The sequence below is a fragment of the Grus americana genome, chromosome 2 (assembly GCF_028858705.1).
Source record: "Grus americana isolate bGruAme1 chromosome 2, bGruAme1.mat, whole genome shotgun sequence".
Taxonomy (NCBI): domain Eukaryota; kingdom Metazoa; phylum Chordata; class Aves; order Gruiformes; family Gruidae; genus Grus; species Grus americana.
The window spans coordinates 142499643-142519174 of NC_072853.1; the positions used below are offsets into that span (position 1 = coordinate 142499643).

The window sequence follows — 19532 nt, forward strand, 5'->3', positions numbered from 1 at the left end:
AAACTGGGGCTGAGGTCAGCATGTCTGAAAAGAAGTCTTGTTAATGAAGGAACTGGGGAAAAATGATGGGAGAAAATTGTATAAGGTATAAGACAAGGGAATATCAAATATAGCTATGGCTAAAAGAACTTACAAGCAGATAATGATGAACCGTGAGGGAAAGAGATAGCACCAATGTGGATAAAAACAGTAGCCATATAGCTATTCAGTCAATGAAAGGACTATGCCAAACCTTTCCAAGGGACTTGATAAGAAATCTGTCTAATAATGAAGGCCAAACTGAAGGAATCTAAAGTACTGATGCTCATAATACATGGACACAGACACTGGACAATCATATACATGAAGACTAAATAATAAATGAAGGACACACAAGACTGAATAAGAAATATGACACTGTACTGAAGCACAGTGAAAAGGATGGGAGCATAGACAGTGATTTACATCACACATCCCCTTGCTGTGGAACAGCTACTGAAGAGATTAGATAGAGGTCCCACAGAAGGTCTGCAGAAGAACAATGAGCACTGTGATGTTATCACAAATGTAAACAGTTCTTGCAAGCATGGCGTCACAGGGGAGTAACCACCCTAATACAGATTAAAGAACAAATGCCTTGCTAATGGGAATGTTCAAGTACTTCCAGATGTGATGGTAGACAGTTTGCTTCAAACACTTGAGAAATGACTATTGCAAATCAACTTATGAAGAGTTGATTCTCTTTAATTTTAATTAGAAGAAATATGATTAAGTCAACAAATAAGTTTTATGTTTAAAATACAGCAGGCTTTGAAAACCTACTTAACAAAGTCAAGTGGACTCATTTGCATGGATATGGCCAGGAAGATAATTTGGAATATTTGACTGTAATTATTCTCCTTGATAGAGCATAGCTCTGGGAAAAGGCTACTTCAGTGGGTGCTCCATAACTCATTTTTGGCAGGTCCACACCACTGGCCCTGTAGTGCCTATAACTCAACAACTTACAGAGCATTTCCTTCTAGGAAAGGCCACAAGGCATCATTGAAAGGCATATGATACAGCTAGTGCCATATAAGCAACCAAGGCTGGTCACTTCACCATTCAAATCACAACATACTTGAGCCTCAAGTTTTCTTCTCCACTGTGCTCTTGAGTTCAGCCATACATCTAAATAGACGTGACATAAGGAAAGGTTGGCTTCAACTTTTAAGGTCAGTATTAAAATCAAAGATAGGCAATGAATATTCTTAAAGTAAAAAATGAAGAACACATATCTGGAATTTACATCACTGGCACAGGGGAAAAAAACCCAAAACTTGCATGAAATAGCTTCAAGTCTAACTGAATTAATAATCACTTAAAAAAACCCAGGGGATGGCCTACAGGAAACGAAAGGGATTCATCATCGAAGTAAGCTACAGTTTGGAGCTCAGAAGGTAAGAACTGCTGCAGGTCAAACTAAGTTATATCTTGCAGATGAAAACCAGCAAAATCGAAGATTGAGGGGGCAAACAAAAAATGTTTTGGCCACAGAAATGAAAACAGAATGAGAAAAAACATGAGGCATACAGAGGACACCTCAAAACTAAAGAAATATTTCACATGAGATTACAAAAAGATTCACAATATAGCTGACAAAAGCAAGACATCTACAGGAAGGACTGTACAGAAATCAAAATTAGTGAAAACAGAGGTTGTTGGTTTTGGCAATCTGCACAGCCTGAGGATACATTTGGAAAGAAAAGAGAATTCAATTTACCAGTGGTATCTTATTTAAAACTAATCTGATTTGTTTGTTACAAAAATGGACTTTCTAGAGAAAAGCAGAACAGGAAAAATTCTGTCGGACCCAAGTAAACTAAAATTGATACTACTAGGCAACTATGAGTTAAAATTTTGAAAAGATAAGAATTAGGATGAAAGTGGAAATGCGGGTAAGGAACTTGGCAAAGGGGAAATTGCATCAGGTTGCATTAAAAGAGGAAGTGCTGATGTGCAGGGAGGGTACAATTGGAGCTCCTCCTTGGATATCAGCCTTTGGACAAAACTTTTTGAATATGTCCATTAACGATCTTTAAAAGAAGAATAGGAATACACTAATGAAATTTGCTGGTGACACAAACTTGGGAGACATCACCAACACACACAACTGAGGTACTGCCCAGCAAGAAAGGAACGATCTTGAGTTTTCAAATTCAACATGGCAAGTACAAATACTTAGGCACAAAGTAATAAGAATGATTGCTGTACCTTACAATGTTTCAATAGCAAACTGCTCATGAAGATGATCCGCATAGTTAATCACAAGATTCGCAAGCCAGCAAACTGTTATGTAACATTCCATATCAGAGGGTAATGTTTCTATTAGGGTTGGAGAAGTATTTGTGCCATTATAGACACCGTGTGCAATTTTGGGTTTTCATGCTCAAAAAAAGATGACCTAAACCCAGAAAAGCAGAAAAATTGTATTCTATTGAGACAAAATGGCACAAGGTATCTATGTTGAAGAGGTAGACACAAACAGGGCTACTTGGTGCAGTTGCCTGGAAGACGTAACTTGAAGAAAGAAGAAGCGTCTTGCATGATGTGTTCTTACATATCCCTCACAGACTATCAGCAAAACATTATATAAATTATGGAACAGTAGTGAGAGAGAATGAGACAAAATCATTACAATCAACACAAATGTGTATGCTTTGTGGTACCAAGAATCCTGAAATTAAAGACAGACACTTTCTATATCAACTGTTCTGTACTGTTCTGCTTGCCAAGTCATCTCTGTGCTACTTTTGTCGTACATGGTCAATACTATGTACAATATACAACAATGACATTTAAAAGCAGACAGGTGCTCCTTCAAATTGACTTGAAATTTGTATTAGACTAATATACACGGTCCTTTTTGTTCTGTTGAATTTTGAATAAATTCATTCCAGGCACTTTTCACTTCTTGTGTAGAGAAACATTTATTTATTTTTTCCTTCTGTGTTCGCATCACCTTCAGTAATTTTGGAACTGGCAGAAGAAAATGCTAGATGCACCTTACTCTGTGTCATTCTTCAGTTTAAAATACACCAGCTCACATGTCAGAAGCATGTCCCCAACCTTCACATGTGAACAGTTGCTATCCTTTACTACCCCTTCACTTACCCAAGGGAGACAAACATCCCAACAACATGAGAAACCAAAGGAAGTATCAAGTGCAGTTTCACGCAGTTCAGTCTACCTTAAAGCTGGGCCACCTGGAGATGATATGTTCGCTCTGCCTCATGCAAACCAGTGCTACTCAGAACATAAGCTAGTGCTGCTCGTGCCTAACTTGTCCATTTAATTACGCTTTAGAAGCACTGTAAGCTGGTTTCTGGATTTATACCAGGGATCAGATCTTTCATGACAGGTGAAAAAGTATTGTCATTTCATCCTGCAGTCTGCCTCCCAGTTTCAGTCTGGGTTCATCAGATAATCCTAGTTGATTCCAAATTTCTCTTTAACTGTATTAATCCAAGTGTATCATACCAATTAAACTAGATGATAAACAACATGCAGCTAAAAAATATATTTATGTTACTTATTATCTGGAACACTGCATCAAAAAATTAAAATCATATTTAGAAGTTTCTGATAATCATCTAATTAAACTAGAGAGGCATTAATTAAAATAAATGATGTTGTATTTCCTACATTAGCAAAGTTTAAATTCCAAATTATTTTAATGAAAAACAAGTCTATAAAAATTATGGAATTCTTCTTATGAACAAAATCAATTAATTAGAAAGGTACACAGCAATGGATCACGCCAGAAGACTTAGTCCCATTACTTCATTATCCCCATTAACTCTCTTGAAAACTACCTGCTGCACCCTTGCTCTAACACTGAATAATTACCTATTTGTCTTGAGAAAACAACATGAGTTTTGTCCAGGACACGGACATAGGACTCTGCTGATCAAAAAAACTTTTGTCAAACTTGGTGATTTTGTCTGCAGAAAGACATCTCAGTAATTTGTAAGAGTACAATGTTCAGCTTAGCCATCCTGTGTCCAACAACAAAACCTCTAAAAGAGATTTCTTGTCATTCCCTTCTCCTTGAAGTCCACGATACACAGTCAGATGAGAGATCTTTTAGTTTTTCTACAGTATCTGTTTTAACACAATTGTTCAAATTATCTACTGCCTGAAGAACTTTAGAATAATAGTTTCATTTGTCCATGTTTTTAAACATATTCCTGCACTAAACCAAGAAAAACAGTTGCATGCAAAGTAACTAAATCACAAAGCTAATAGATTTGGCATGGTGAATTCTTCATTAGCTCTAAGTAAAACAATCACCAGTTCAGAGGCATTTTTGCTGCACAGGAATGACAGAAATGGCTGAGGTGAGGTAAGAATGAGCAAGAGGAACCCATTGTGAAAGTGATGACGTCATTTTCAGAATAGACTAGCTCTGCAAGTTGCCCACGTTCAGTGGAGAGGTCTGTTTTAAGGAAGTGCAAGCTTTAGTACAGTTGAACACCCCCTACCATGTACGTCTGCAGGTTTGCACAACCGATGGTGGCTGTGCAGCTACAGGAGGTGCTGGAGCTCGGACAGACCAGGGGAGGCAGCAGCAGAACAAACACTGGGAGAAATCCAGGGCCAGCATGACAGCTGCATATTAATCTGTTGTGCTCAGCCCGTACAGGGTTATAGCTATTGATTCACTGACAAATACATCCAATTTGATTGCTTTTGGATACATCAGAGGCATGCGTTACTGCTCCTGGAATATTACTTTTTGCTCTCACCACACCAGACTTTCCTTCCTTTGTATTTCTTACAAATAATAGTGGCAAAACGAAAGGTCAGGCAAACCAGATTCTTTCCATTAAAATACCAAGCTGTCTAAAATTGGCAATTTGCTAGGTTAACTTACTTGCGACATCTGACCCAGCTCCAGCTTCACTGATTCCCAAGCAAGCCACAAAATCTCCAGCTATGGTCGGTGCAAGGAACTGTTTTTTCAACTCATCAGAACCAAATCTGCAACATTATAATGAAAAAAAATAGGATATTAAAAGCTTTTGACAGTAAACTTTATTTACAAGTTAGTTTCAAATTTTGTTCTACCCACACAGTGATCAATTTTCCTATGACTAGGTAAAACCTGTCCCAGAGCCAAAAGACAAAATAGATACCCTCCAAAGCTATGATTCAGAGCCTTCACCAGAAGTGCAGTCACAATCATTTTAAACAAGGTTTTTACAAACATTCAGCCATCTTACTCCCACAAAAACGTGTGATCTAGATGCCCAAAATCTGATCTTTATGACTGTTGTTTTGAGAGCTATCACATCTAAATAAACATAGTCCCTATGGTTTCCCCTCAATGCTCCTGCACCAGTCTGCAGTCAGCCAGGATGGAGGACCTGCTCTCTGCATATCTTCTGACTTTTGCACCAACTCTTTGCCAGGTTGTAGCTGTAACTGAAAAGTTATGACATGTGATGGCCATCCTCTGCAAATATCTGAATTTACATTACTAATATTTCACATCTGCATTTAAATCACACAGTGAAATCCACTAGTGCTTCTGCCCAGCTGTTCTTTTACTCCCCACAAAAATAAAAAGGGAAACAGCAAACTGTTGATGGCACTTTAACCAAAAAATTCACTGGGTCATATTTCAATCCAGTTAAGAGGCACCTTCTTTTTTTCCAACAGTTAGCTGCTTTCATTGATTCAAAACATGGTCCATCTCATTTCATGGTTGATTTTGTCCTAATTAACATTCACTGGTTTGGTCTTGCAGTATGAGTATGGTGAGCTCATGGTCTAGTTCTTGAACCTCTCCTGCGCTAGACTGAAATTTATGCATTTTCTGTGAGCAGAAATCCATAAAAGTCAAGTTCCTCCTCAGCCTCCTCTTCAGTATGAGGCTTCTCAGGTCAGCATCTCCACTCATCTCCTTAGGCTCGATGGCTGCCTAAGCAGGCTGCAGTTACCTGGGCCCTCCTTCTACAGCACTGTCCCAGTACTTCCAAAGGACACCGGATGGCCAGAGAACAGACTGGGAGCTGGCAGACACTTGCACTTTGTGCACACAGGGAGCTCAATTCCTAGTCCTATCCCTGCTGATAATCATGGCAGCAATCCCAAATAAATACTAGAAGTGAGCTTGGAGTGTTTATTCCTTCCTCCAGCACGCTGGGACAAAGTCCCCATGTCTGTTATGCAGTGTACTGTGTTGTGTTTTGTTTTTTTTTCTTTTCCTTGGGACATGATCAAGTATGGCCAGCTGAACATTCATTAGACAAAAAAACCTCAACCAACAACATGAAAAATCAGATTTTGAGAGGAGCTAGCTGGGATTTTTGGCAATGCTTTCTCATGCTTAAAATGTTGCCAACCTTTAGTTATTTCAACAGAGGCTTTCCATGACAAAAAAAATTTTCTCAGAATCATGTTTTTGGTTTGATATCTTTGTTCGGTTGGTTTAACTTCCAGAAAACAGTTCAGCTCTTCCCAAAATGAGGCTACAGAAGAATTTATTTTGCAATTTAAAAGAAAAGTCTGGCCGCACTATCTGCAGAAGATCATGGGTCTCCATGCCTTGCAGGAAGGACATGCATCTCAGCAAGCAGCTAGCTATTGTGTTAGAAATATGTTGTTTCTGTAAAATTCTACCCATCTTAAATGCATCCCAGAAAAATCTCAGGTTTGCATAAATGCAATACCCAATTCTTTCCAGTTTAACAGTTCCAGAATCAGAAAACTCTGTTTGCAATGAGACCGTGCTCTGGCTCAACACAGCCCAGACTATATCTGCTTTCTGGGCTGGGGCCATACGCCAAAGCGTAGTTTCCCCTGTGATTAACTGTGCAGCCTTAGCATCGCTCTAAAATATATTTCCATACATGCGTGTATGTATACACACACATGAATCTGCAGTCAATAAACCAGAGCTCCTTGTTAATGCTGCATAACCCAGAATTCCCAAGTGTGGGATTCTGACACATTAAGAGTTGCGTAAAAGTGGTCCATCCTTTCTTGCTCCACACTTTATAAGTAACATGGGTGGAATGTCATGAATACAAACACAAAAATGACAATGGTATACAATGTTATAAATGGTAGGTAAAAGGAAAATAAAACCATGGCAAAACACAGATGTAAGAACACTTCCTTGATCCACATAGTTCTGTTTATGTGCTCTGCCAATTAGAAATTTGAAGTCACTGTTATTCATCTCAAATATATATAAAAATCTGGTTTCTGACAGGTTAGATTGCTACATTGAATGAAAATATGTCTATCGCACTTCACTATTCTGACTTAATTGGACTGATAATCATCTTGGTAGAACCGCAGATCTTACTCTTGTTTCTTCGGCTTCTGGGGAAAAAAGCTGAGCTGAAGTGAATTAATTAAATTAGTAAGGAAAGTTCTGAGTAGAACTGACAGATACACTAGTATGATACACTATTAAGTCCAAATTGAAATTCTGAATATGAACAGCTGCAGGCAATTCTAACTCAGCTCTCAGCAATTGATCAACTCAAGTTTTCTTGCAGTGGAGCTCACCCATTTGAGCACTACTCACCACTGAAGCAAAAATAAAGAAAAAAAAAAAAGGAAAAAATTTTCAGATGAACTATACATTATTCTACAGTATCTCAAAGAGGACAACAGTTTACTCATGGACTTCCTCTGACCTACTGCCACTTTCCTTCTTACATACTAGCAAGCGGTGAATTTCTCCCAATTGTCTTTCTGTTCTGCTCCTAGACTCAAACTATTAATAATACAGTAGCCACGTGCCACGCTTTTGCTTCAGTCCTGCACAGGCATCCTACCATCTGATGTCCAGGTCCAGCTTAGCCGTACTCCTTGGATCTTCAAGATACAGAAAAGCAAGAAAAATACCAAAAGGGAAGAGATGCTCTTTACAGGCACAGAAAGGGTCAGAAATGCATGGTGAACAGCAGAAAGCATCCTCGGGCAGCATGGAAGCCTCATTAAGTTCAGTAATTTACATAACCTGGATTTAAAAGAATCCACATCGCAATCAGCTTTCTCTCCTTGAGTCCCTATTTCAGTCAAGATAAGATGACATGCAAGTTTAGAAAAAAAACAAACGACATTTAGAAAACTTATTTAGTTTTTGTGAAAGACGGCATAAGAAAAAAAGCAGTAAGTGCTCTGCCTCCCAGTTTTTATCAAGCCTTTAAGCTTCAGTTATTTGAAGATTTTATGAAATAAATTGCTCAGTTCGAGCTACTGCTACGTTCTGAAAAGAATACACAAGAGAAGCCTCTATTAGGTTACCTGATGGGTGTGACTACCTCATGCAGATGAGACTACCTGAAGGGTTTTGGTTATGAATGATTACATCAATCTTCTGTTTATTTAGGAATGCATTTTGCACTAAGATGCAGGTATGGTAAAAGAGGAGTCATATTAAAGATCACTCTCTTCAGATCATGCAGATTTTAAGACCTACTCATGTGGCTGGTGTCCTGCTGCTACCACACCAGCTCTGGAGACCTCAAGGATGTCCACTAGACAACCTGCCACCGTAGCACAGCCAGGCTGTCACGAGGAGCTGGAGAAACCTCCACGGCATAGGAACGGTGTGAAGCTGTTTTGAGGAAAGCTAGTTCAGAAGCAGCTGCTTGACTTCACATTGCCCCACCGTATTGCTCTGGCCAGGTTAGACCTTCACAGATATTCAAAACCACAAAGCAGCACAACTGTCTATGGATGCAACATAACTAGCCATCACAATAGCAATGCTTAATTCTACTTTTTTTTTTTTTTTAATGGTATGTTGAAAGCTGCACCTATAACAACCTCTGCTCTGTCTCAGGGCAAGACGTGGTCTGTCTTAAGTGCGCTAACAAATTAAGTACCGGAAGTGAGAGAATGAGACAACTCAGTATGTCTGTTCTTCCAGAAGCACAAAACCAAGCTCCCCTTATGCTATGCTCATGGGAAAGAAAGCCACTCTGCTCTTAAATGACCTCTTCCCATTTTCACCCTTTTCCCAGCTGATCCAGGGGACAATCTTGCTTTTCAAAACTGCTGTTCTGATTGTCAGCTTCTCTTCTTTACAGCAAACGGGAAAAGAGACAGTAGAATTGTAACCTCTCTGACATTCATTCTCAGATACGCTGCTGTTCAGGGTGGAGAAAGAATCAGTGACGAGTAAGCTGATGAAATAGAAAAGCACTCTCTTCCCAGCAAATACTCATCATTATCCTTACTGTTTTCCTATAAATAATAGGGAGTGGGGGGAGAAGAAGGAAGAAAAAAAAAGAAAAAAGAAAGGAAAGTTTACTGCCTACTGCCAAGATAAAAGAGCTCTACACTGATCTGGTATCACTACGAATGTGTCACCCTGTAGGTTTGTACAAGCCCAGGGAAATGCATCTCATTCACTCCTTCAGCTGAGAGCTGCTTTCTCCACTCTACTTGTAAGCATGAAAGCAAGTGAAGTATTACATCTGAATACATTTGAAAGACCTGACAGTTATGTTCAGAACCAGACACATCAAAGGTCAGATCAATGCTGACAAAACATTTTGCATTTAGTTCTCAAATTCAGAACTTCTACTGCTTCACTTAGAGGAATCTGAGAAAAAAAAAAAAGAAGAAAAAAAGAGAAGTCTGGGCATCTTCAAGTGAAACACAACTATTTTCTCCAATATTTTTCTACACAATAGAAGCACACATAAATCAAAATCTGCAGGGTTGCTTCCAAGTATGACCATAAATATAGCTTTCTGAAGGTTGTCAGAAAAAATCATCGAGAATAAAGTGAAAAGAGGCAGGAACAGGGAACAGTTAAACAGATATGGATAGCATTTTCAAAATGACTACGCTTTTTGCAGTTTACATAATTAAAACTGTTACTACAATGTACTTCCCATTTAATTGAATATCTCAAAAGCCTTCACAAACTAAGCCTTGCAACAGCCTCTCACTGAAGCAAGAAACCCATGAAAGTTGCAGAAACATTATCAGGAGGCAACCCAACACTAGACATTTTTCAGGCTTTATTTTTCCAAAGTATGAAAATGTAAAAAGGTGTATTGTGTGTGCGCGTGTGTGTATGCATGCATACGTGCATCCATCCATCCAAACTACTGCACTGTCTATACATCTCATTGAGAGAACATCTCTAATTTATACTGGCAGAGCAGCTTCATGGTGTATCACATTCAGAGCTGGTTTGCAGGTGCACTCGTAGGTGCTTGATGAATGCTGAATAAAGCCCAAAGTTACGACAGTCAACAAAAGGCTTCAGACTAAAACACTCCCCCAGTTTTTTTAGGGGATGATGGTTGATCCCCATTATTACTGTTTACTTTGTGCAACATTGATGCATCATGTGTAAAAATGTGCAGTTAAGATGCAAAGTTCGGATTATCTCTTTGAACTTCTTTAGGATCACCATAGTACACAGATACCTCTAAAGAAACCATCCAGGCTGTGAATGCAATGTGAACCCATGACTCAGGACAAGCGGTTCGCCCTCTCTCTGTACTGCCTGCAGTAAAGCTGCACCAGTGCTAAGTTTCCTGTAGCAACCAAGCTTCTCTTCTCACAACTGAGTTTCGCTTTTACATCTTAGAGTGGGACATTGTACTGTACAACTAGTCAGTGGAATTGACTTAACAGTGGAGGAAAAGTTCACTAATAGAGGTGCAAATTCAATGACAGATTTCATCATAGTAATGATATTTTCGCATCTACTTACCAAGAACATCCACTTTAGGATTTCACTAGCTCAAATGTATATAGCCTCACTGCTTCACTACAGCACGACAGAGTAACATAAGGCCAAAAAACTGCACTGGAGCAAAATCCCATCTTCTTTTACCCACAGATTTTTTTTAAACCTCTGGGAATAAAAGGCTATCATGGGAGCAAGGTACTATTCTCTGAAGTCTTTTAAAATACTAGTCTTACCCTCAGCTGGACTGAAAACCAGAAGCTACTGTTGCAACAGACATGATGAACTCCATGCTTTCAGCAAGCTTTTGGTGTATTACACAAAGGAAAAGAAAACTTTTAGAAAGATTTCCCATGGCTGAGACCTCCAAAGTTGTACATACCTAGCAGAAGGATACATGGATGTCAAGGTAACAAACAGAGCCTACATTCCAAGCTCTACAGTGGATTTACAGGCATTTTCATCCAGAATGGGAAAAAACCCAACAACCACCAACTCACCCCTGAAATACCTTTCTGTGCAAAAATTCCCCTCTTGTATATGCGTTCTGTGCAGAGAAACTTATGACTTCATCATCATTATTTGAATTTAGTCCCCACCACCACCTTCCAGAATTTTAGTCATATCCATATTCCAGAGGCAAACTGCTGGACCAGCCTGTTGCCTCCCTCTAGTTTTGCAAACATCTGTTTTGATGTGAAACTACTACATGAAGAAGTTGGTAACTGCCACTTTTATTGAGGGAGGAAAAAAAAAAAAAAAAAAAACCAAACCAAAACAGATTCAGAAAGTGCAGGAGCCTGAATGATAGCAAGCGATAAAAGGGGAACACTGACACAAGCAAATGCGAAAAAGCAAAATGAGTAATTGCCTGGAATGGGTGTATTCAGGAAGCATGATACTTCTGCTACAACTGTAGGACTTACACCAATATTGATCGTTATTTCTGAAAATTCACAGTCAGCGAGGAGCACCTTGTAAAGCTGGAAAAAAGCAAGTAAATTACAAAATACAATTAGACTGATCCTAATTATTACAACTGAATGCATCCTTAGCGTGACTGCACTGGGATATCTGGCTAAGAAAAAAAACACAAACATGAATAGGTAGTTTCTGGAAGTAAAATTGTTTTATTGGTTGTGGCACCAAGGTTCTGTGTTTGTAAACACATCATCTACTATTAAATAAGGCATATGTTTTAATATATAATATTCTAACAGTAAAAAAAAGTATTTTCTCCCCTAAACCAAACTGTTTGAGAGAGGTAGAGAGTAGGTTCCTTCCTCAAACATTACTGAAGAGCAGCTAGACAATAAATTTGCACAGCAATGATTTTTTCTACTCCTATACAGATTGCATTTTAGGCCCAAACACGTAATGATTTGGGTTTTAGGCTAAACCAAACTTTCTGAAAATTACCTTGTAAGAGCAGGAGTAGCCATGCCAGCTTGCACTCCAATAGCCATGGGAATACCTCCACAGCGGATACTTCCCAGCTCTTCTGCCACTGCAATGTTATAGGAGAAGTCCAAGCCCATGCCGCCATACTCTGAGGAAAAAAACAGATCTATGACAGTCATATTCCAGACTGGAATGAGTGACGAGGAAAAAAAAATAAAATAGTGCTACTGCAAAGGCTTGCCAACTGCAATTTCACTGCTAATTTTTAAATATTTGACAATTATCAGCTTTCCTTTCAGAAAAGCGATGCCACGCTATTCTTTACAAAACCTGAACTTAAAATTACACCTGCTTTAATTACCCAGGTGCACATCAGGTCATCTCCAGATATCCTAAGTAGCATCACTACTTTTACTAGAAACAGCAGGAAAAAGTGACACGCTGCTGAAAACAACATCAGAAGGCAAAATTATTCTTTCTAACAGCAAGGTCACATGAACAAATCACCACACGGTAAGAAGTGCTTTTATTTCTCCATGATAACACCTGACACCCACCCTCACCCCCCAATGCACTCGAGCTGAGCCCATCTCTTTCTCACACGCGGCAGCCAAGTCAGTCCAGAGCCAGACCGTGTGCATGCAGGTGGCATCCCTACGTTACGTTAATCCACATCAGACACAAGTACAATGCCGAACACGTGTATTTCATATCCTGGCACCTGGTCGGTGCAGTCATTAAAGCATTTTTCATTAGCAGGAGGCTGACAATGCGGGCTGCTGGCCGGGTGCCAGCATGGGCCGTTCCTCCTCCCCACATTCCAATCTGCAAATTCAATTAAAGAGAATATTATTCTTCACCTCCTCCCCACGCCCAGCACTGATAAACCCACCACATAGCGAAACACAGAAAAACGCTACATTGCTATGATGGATGAGGTAATTTCTAGCTGTAATAAATAGTTTACAGTCCAAAGGAAATATGGTGAGAAAGAGAAGGTTACTGCTTGACGTCATTAGTTGACTGAGCAGCTTTGATTAGATAATTGCCAACTTTTTAGTTTTGAAGACCATCTAAGAAAATTTCAAATAAATAGATACAATTCCTCACCCCTCACACACACAATTAGGGGCAGATGACCCTCTGCCATTTTCACCTGCTGACATCAAACACTATCTGAGCTCATCCCTCTACTGACTTGCTTTGAAGTTTTCAAAAAACACCATTAATTAAAAAAATCAAAACACCACAGTGCATATAAACACAGGGCTTTGTGTGCTATTATCTGTTTCCTAAACCCACAGAAACTATCTTTGCATATCCTTTTTCTGCAGAAAGAAAGGAAAACATAAATGGAAAAGACTAAGCATGAAGTTAATTTTTTAAACAACATTTCTCCTTAGATCATCCTGAATAGCCTGGATTATCAGAATTAAGAAAATAGCTACTTTTCCAAACTTTCATCTGAAAATAAAGTATGTTTCTTAAAAATATACACAAAACTAAAATTCTTACTGGGATCTTAAGCCGTACAGTGAAACAACAGTACTATGGAAACGTGTTCAGCATAATACATAATCCAATTATCCTGCATCTACAAAGCCCCCATCAATAAATATGTACTCTAAGGAATAGTAAGGAATGTATGCACACACAGAGGCACAGCTATTTAAGTATGTGTGGTATGAGAGAATTTTTGCTAATTTTAAATTAATCTATAGCAGAGTTATAAGAGATGACCTCAGTTTTGGCACTGCACAAATACTTTCCATTTGATTTCATTTTTTTTTTAAATTAGTCAAACATTTTATTGCCAAACTACAGTTATTATTAAGCTTGTGTTTGGTTTTATCTACCAAGCAGTTATATTCCTGTCTTTCACTTAATTTCACAAAACAAAACCTTAGGTTCTTGATTTACCCAAAGCAACTTCACAAGAGGAATGCTACGCACAAAAATGACCCCAAGGATGACCGTTTTATGCAAGTGTACAGCTTACATACATTCTTTGTTCATACCACAATTCATTACATATTACTATGTAACAGACTTGCCTTGCTCTTATTTGAGATTAGTTACTAAGTGGTACTTTTTAAAACAAAATGCTGCAAAAAGCCAGCTCTCAAAGTGATGACGCTGAAGGAACTTCCTACCAAAAGGAGGAAACAAATCAGAACGAAGCCTGGGGAGCTGAGAAGGTGGAGGAGGGAAGCCCTACCAGGCAAAGAGATGATGCATCCTCCGGAGATTTTATAATCTGGGGATCGATAACGCAAGAGACAACCACAGATGCGGCCAAGCAAGAAGGGAGAAGCAAACTGTAAGAACATTAACCAGACAGCAGCCAACTTTTCATCAGTCCTGTTCCAGGAGCCAAGGAGAAGGGGTTTCATGGAGAAATGGGAGTGGTTTGACAGATGATTATACAGAACTCCTCTTTTGAGCCCAAAGCGCTTGCTTGAGACAGACATTCACTTGTCAATGAGCCTGTGCAGCTATGTCCCAAAGTAATTTGGGTAACTTACGCCGTAGCTAAAGACAGTTGTGTACCATCTCTTTGGAGAACCGGATCTCTGCATCGAGACGCGCTGCCAGCAGTGTCACACGCAGCAATAGCAGACAGCACCGGCTCCGAGCACCGATGAAACCTTCTTTTTTTCCCCAGCACAGGGTGGCAGCCTGGCTTCCGCAGCCCCGCTGTCAGCGCTCCAGTCAGCTGTTTTGGGGCTGGTCCGAGCACATCACCCTGCGTGCCCCAGGACTCAGATCTTAAACTGAGACAAAACCACCATTCGTGGTTTTCATTTTTTGTTCTTATTTCCACCTGTCACAGCCATGACAGTGAATAGTTTACGGCATGAATGTTTAATTCTTATTTGGAATAAGTCTTCCTCTTTTTGGAATAACTCTTATTTGCAGTAAGGGAATAAATTGGTAGGAGGGTTATGTTTGCCAGTTCCATCAACAAACACCACTTCCTGGAAGTATCTGTAAAATGATGTAATGCTAATAGGTCCATCTAATTGTCATTCAGAAAAGCAAACATCATGTCTAATATAATTTTTGGTGAAAAATCCACAATGAAAGGAACCAAATCAACTTAAGATTTTTATTTTTTTTAAAGAATAACCAGCATATGTAAATATTCACATGTAAAATGTTTCTAGGGTAAATACTTCATTTAACTTTAAAATGAGTGACCTTTAGAGAATTGTTTGGCTACATTTCCATTTTTAATTTGCAAGAAATATTAAAAGTACAAAGCAAAACTAGGCAGAAAGTCTAATGCACTAATGCTTTTATAATTCAAAACAGGTAGAAAAAGGCAACTCTGCTATATTCAAATTGTTACTCTTTTGCTTACACAACTTCCATCTGTTGAACGGATTAATTTGGTATCTTATCCTTTGTTCGATTTCAGGTTCTTTTACAGAGAAATTAAATTATAAAGCCCAAAGCAAGAACACATGAACGTGCAGACCATGGGGAGGACCCAGGCTGGAGAAGGGGAAAAGTGTGAGGAGGAAGGAGCAGCAGAGAGGAGCTGCCATGGACGGCCTGCAGCCCCCCCCCCCCGCTATGGACTTACGGCCTGCAGCGCCCCCCCCCCAGGTACGGACTGATGGCCTGCAGCCCCCCCCCCCCCCCGCTATGGACTGACAGCCTGCAGGCCCCCGACTGTCCACCTGCACCGCTCGGGGTGGGGAGGGAGGCAGGTGAGTCAGGAATGAAGGACTGAGGTTGAGCCTGGGAAGATGGGGGGAACATGCTGGTTTAATCCCTCTTTGCTTCTCACTACACAAATCTATTTTAATTGGTGGCAAATTAAATTAATTTTTCCCCAAGCCAAGCCTGCTTTGCCCATGGCGGTAACCGGTGAGCAGCCTCCCTGACTTTATCTCAACAGTCGAGCCTTGCCATCGCATTTTCTCCCGTCCTGCTGAGGAGGGGGAGCGAGCGAGCGGCTGGGTGGATGTCTGGCTGCTGGCCAAGGTGAACCCACCACACCATTGTCAGTGTATTAACCTATTTTTCTTTTAAATTGGCTTTGTGCTTTTCTGCTAACCACCACCACATTATTTTATCCCCCCACTCCCCAAAAAAGCTCCTTATTTTATATAGGCCACCTTTTCTACACGTTAAGTTTGTGACACTGCCAGTGGAGTGGGAGTCCAAGAGAAAACAGCAAGTTTTAAAAAACATAGTTTTTAAAAGATGCAGATGTACGTTCTACGAAATCTGACAATTTAGGGTATCAGGACTTTTATACATGACTATAGACGGACAGCAAAGATGATACTCAAAAATACAAATAAAACAGCAAGACTCTCTGATCTTCAGCTGCAACATATCAAAACACAAATACTGCTGAGATGATCAGTTGGCAAAACAAAGGCAAAGAATGTCTATGAAGAAGGACTTACACAAGCAAAGGAGAAGCTGAGATCTTTCATACAATCCTTTCGTTTTTGTGAAGGCCAACACTTTTCTTGTCACTTGTTCAGCCACAGGCTCCCTGTTCAAATGTGACTGTGTTCAATGATGAGACAGGCTTGAAGTCTCTAGTCCAAATTTTGTAAGAGTTTATTCTATTTGGAATTTGCTTCTGAACCCCATCTAGTATCTGTGAGTGGGAATGACAACATCTGTGGCAAAAAGGGTCTATAAGTGAGTTGAAGCAAGGAGAAACGGGGGTTTCGGAGTGTTTTAAGAATGTGAGTGAGCCTGGAAAAAGGGATGGTGAGAACACAATACAGCTGTATTGGTAACTGAGTCTTAAATGCTTATATAATTCATCTTATTTGTTTACAGAGCTTCCAAAGTTCACATAAAGTGTATCGACACCAAAGGAAATCACGAAGTATTATTTCTACTATTGGCACCTAACTCAGTGCAAGAAAAAACAAATGTGTGCTCTTGTTTCAAGTGACTAGAAAGACAAATAAAACATGAATCAACTCCCATTTTTAAGATAGGTCTGAGAGACTTCTACACCTGACACCAAGATGACGGAGCTAATTGCCAGTTTTCAACATAGCCTACAATTTTAAATCAACAGAAGCAAAATTAAGTGTTCAAACCTTACTCACCTGTTATAAATATAGTTCAAGAATTTCAACTCCAGAGGACTACAAAGAGCCTGGAAATTACTTAATCGCAAACATCACCAGGTAGGACAGCACAGAAATCCTACTGTAATTCATTTCCTACTCTTTACATAAAAGGAATTACCAAATGGTTAGTCTCCGTGTTGTGCAATTTCCCACGAACCCACTCTGAAAAGTCTAGGCTGAACAAGCTCAGAAAACACCTACTCCCTTCTTGGTTATTTGCTTCTTGCTGGATGCAATGGAAAAAACCTCTCATTTCATGTAACAGAAACACTATGCATCTACTTCAGCCTTGTTGAGACAAGCACATATTTTTTTGGTTATTTCACCTGGATCAGTTCACCAAAAAAGAAGAAAAAAAAAACCTTGTACCAGATGCAAAAGTTCCCCTTAACAGACTATCTTAGACAGATGGGTCAAATTCCCTGAGTTTGTCCCAAACTAGGAGGAATTATGGTGCTTTACATTTGTGTTTGGTTGACCCTAGAATGATGACCACCACGTACAGTACTTGACCTCTCACAGATACTCACTAGTTCATCTAAAAAATCCAAGGCAGATAAGGACCTCTTCTGCTAGCTGAAGTTTCACTTGGTAATATTCCTCTAGGGATCCGGCCCTTTGGGAAAGGAAAACTACAGATTGGCTGCTCATTCCTTTTCAAACATACACAGTTAGCAGCATAAGTACAATCCCTGAGCAATTAACAGTGCAAATTGTGTGTTCCTGCAATACTCATTGCTATAGAAGTCACCACGGTTCCTGCTTCAGAAACAAAATTTACTGAGATGAGTGAGGTGATCAGATCTGTCTAGCACCATTTTAGATTAAGACAGAGCTACGCTGGAAAATACAGGAGAAACTTCCCCCACAGCATAAGGATAAAAAAACCCAAACCATAAAAAAACCCACAAAACAGCACATAGGAACTAGGCAGTGCCTGCCACTGAGCAGATAAACAGACCACAGGACCCGGCCCTAGCTGGGGCCAGCATGGACACACGTACAGAGGGTTCAAAGTTGTGTAGGACACTGCTTTAGAAAACCAGAGCAATATATTCTAAATCACTGGTTGACAACAGCTGCACTTGTTACCCTCTGACTTCCAAAAGCCTCCCTCAGAAATTTGGTTTTCTTTATTTTCTAAATGGTTATGCAGTGTCACCAAGAGCCATCTGAGTCAGCAATCACATCTGTATAAATCTTCAAACTCAGAAGGATATCATACTTTTTAAAAAAAAAAAAAAAAATCACACAAACCGCCTAAATTGTGTACAGTGTTATGGGGAAGGAAAAGCTAAGCTGCACAGTACAATAGAATAAAATGTCCACATGGCAACACAAGAAATATTAACAGTGTAAAAAGACATAGTATCAAAAAAAAAAAGAAAAAAGAAAAAAGAAAATCCAAGATTGCAAACAGTCCCAAGCACCAGCTATTGCATCAGATCCAATTCAGAGAAAAAAAAAGCTTTATGCAATCACTGGTCACAGATTCTTCAGTCGTCTTCTGCCTGCTTTTAAACTAAGATTATTTTTCCCCCTCAGCTCTGACCCAACATCAACTCCACAGAAGCCTAGTTATTCCTACAGGTTTTTTTCTTTAAGGTTAAAAAGTAAAGATCTCCATTATTGTATATTTGAAAAATGTCAGTGAACCTAAATGCTACAGCATGAAGAAAACAAGAAAAAAAACACATGGAAAAATAAAGTCAAGAAGTGTACAGGTTGAATATCACACCTCCTGAGCTTCAGTGGCAAACCCACACTACTTCTCATGGGGTTTCTCTTTGGCAAGCTCATAAACAAACCATAGCCTAGGTTTCACCTCTTGCAACCTCCCCACTGCTTGTCAGTCAATCCTGCAACCTGTTGCACATCCCCCTGGTTTAAGCTTTTCTTGTGGATGCTCAGTTTAACCCTCTGAGTCAGGCTTAACCAACAGGGAATACTGCTTCTCTCCAGCTTGAAGGCTGCCACCCTTCTGATGACCAGGCCAACATTGCATCAACATCCTTCGACATGGCGCGTGTCCACTGGAGTCCTACTGACACCACTATGAATCAGCCCTCGGAGGCACCGAAATCTGCCCTCAGACTCGATGAGGCATCTGTCAGCCCCATGTAAAATGTGCTCTTCCTCCCAAGAAAACAACTGCACAGCTGCTCAGCGACCTTCTTTTAAATGTGTTCATTCATTTTGAACAGGTAGTAAACCAATTAATCTCACACCTGTACAAGAATGAAGGAGATACATCATCTTTATGTGCTGCTGGTGCTCCTATTCAGGACTCTTCCTCTCATGTGAATTACCACAAACTACTA

The 19532-nt window shown here is 39.7% G+C and overlaps 1 protein-coding gene across 1 annotated transcript in view; it reads right to left on the reverse strand.

The window, feature by feature from the left end:
* LOC129202056 (probable acyl-CoA dehydrogenase 6) overlaps positions 1-19532 on the reverse strand; it is a 92474-nt gene that overhangs the window by 21724 nt on the left and 51218 nt on the right. Inside the window, exons 3-4 of the mRNA XM_054814076.1 lie at positions 12116-12245; positions 4895-5001 (exon numbers count right to left, since the gene is read on the reverse strand). Coding sequence (XP_054670051.1) covers positions 4895-5001; positions 12116-12245 — 237 coding nt within the window. The remainder of the gene's footprint in view (positions 1-4894; positions 5002-12115; positions 12246-19532) is intronic.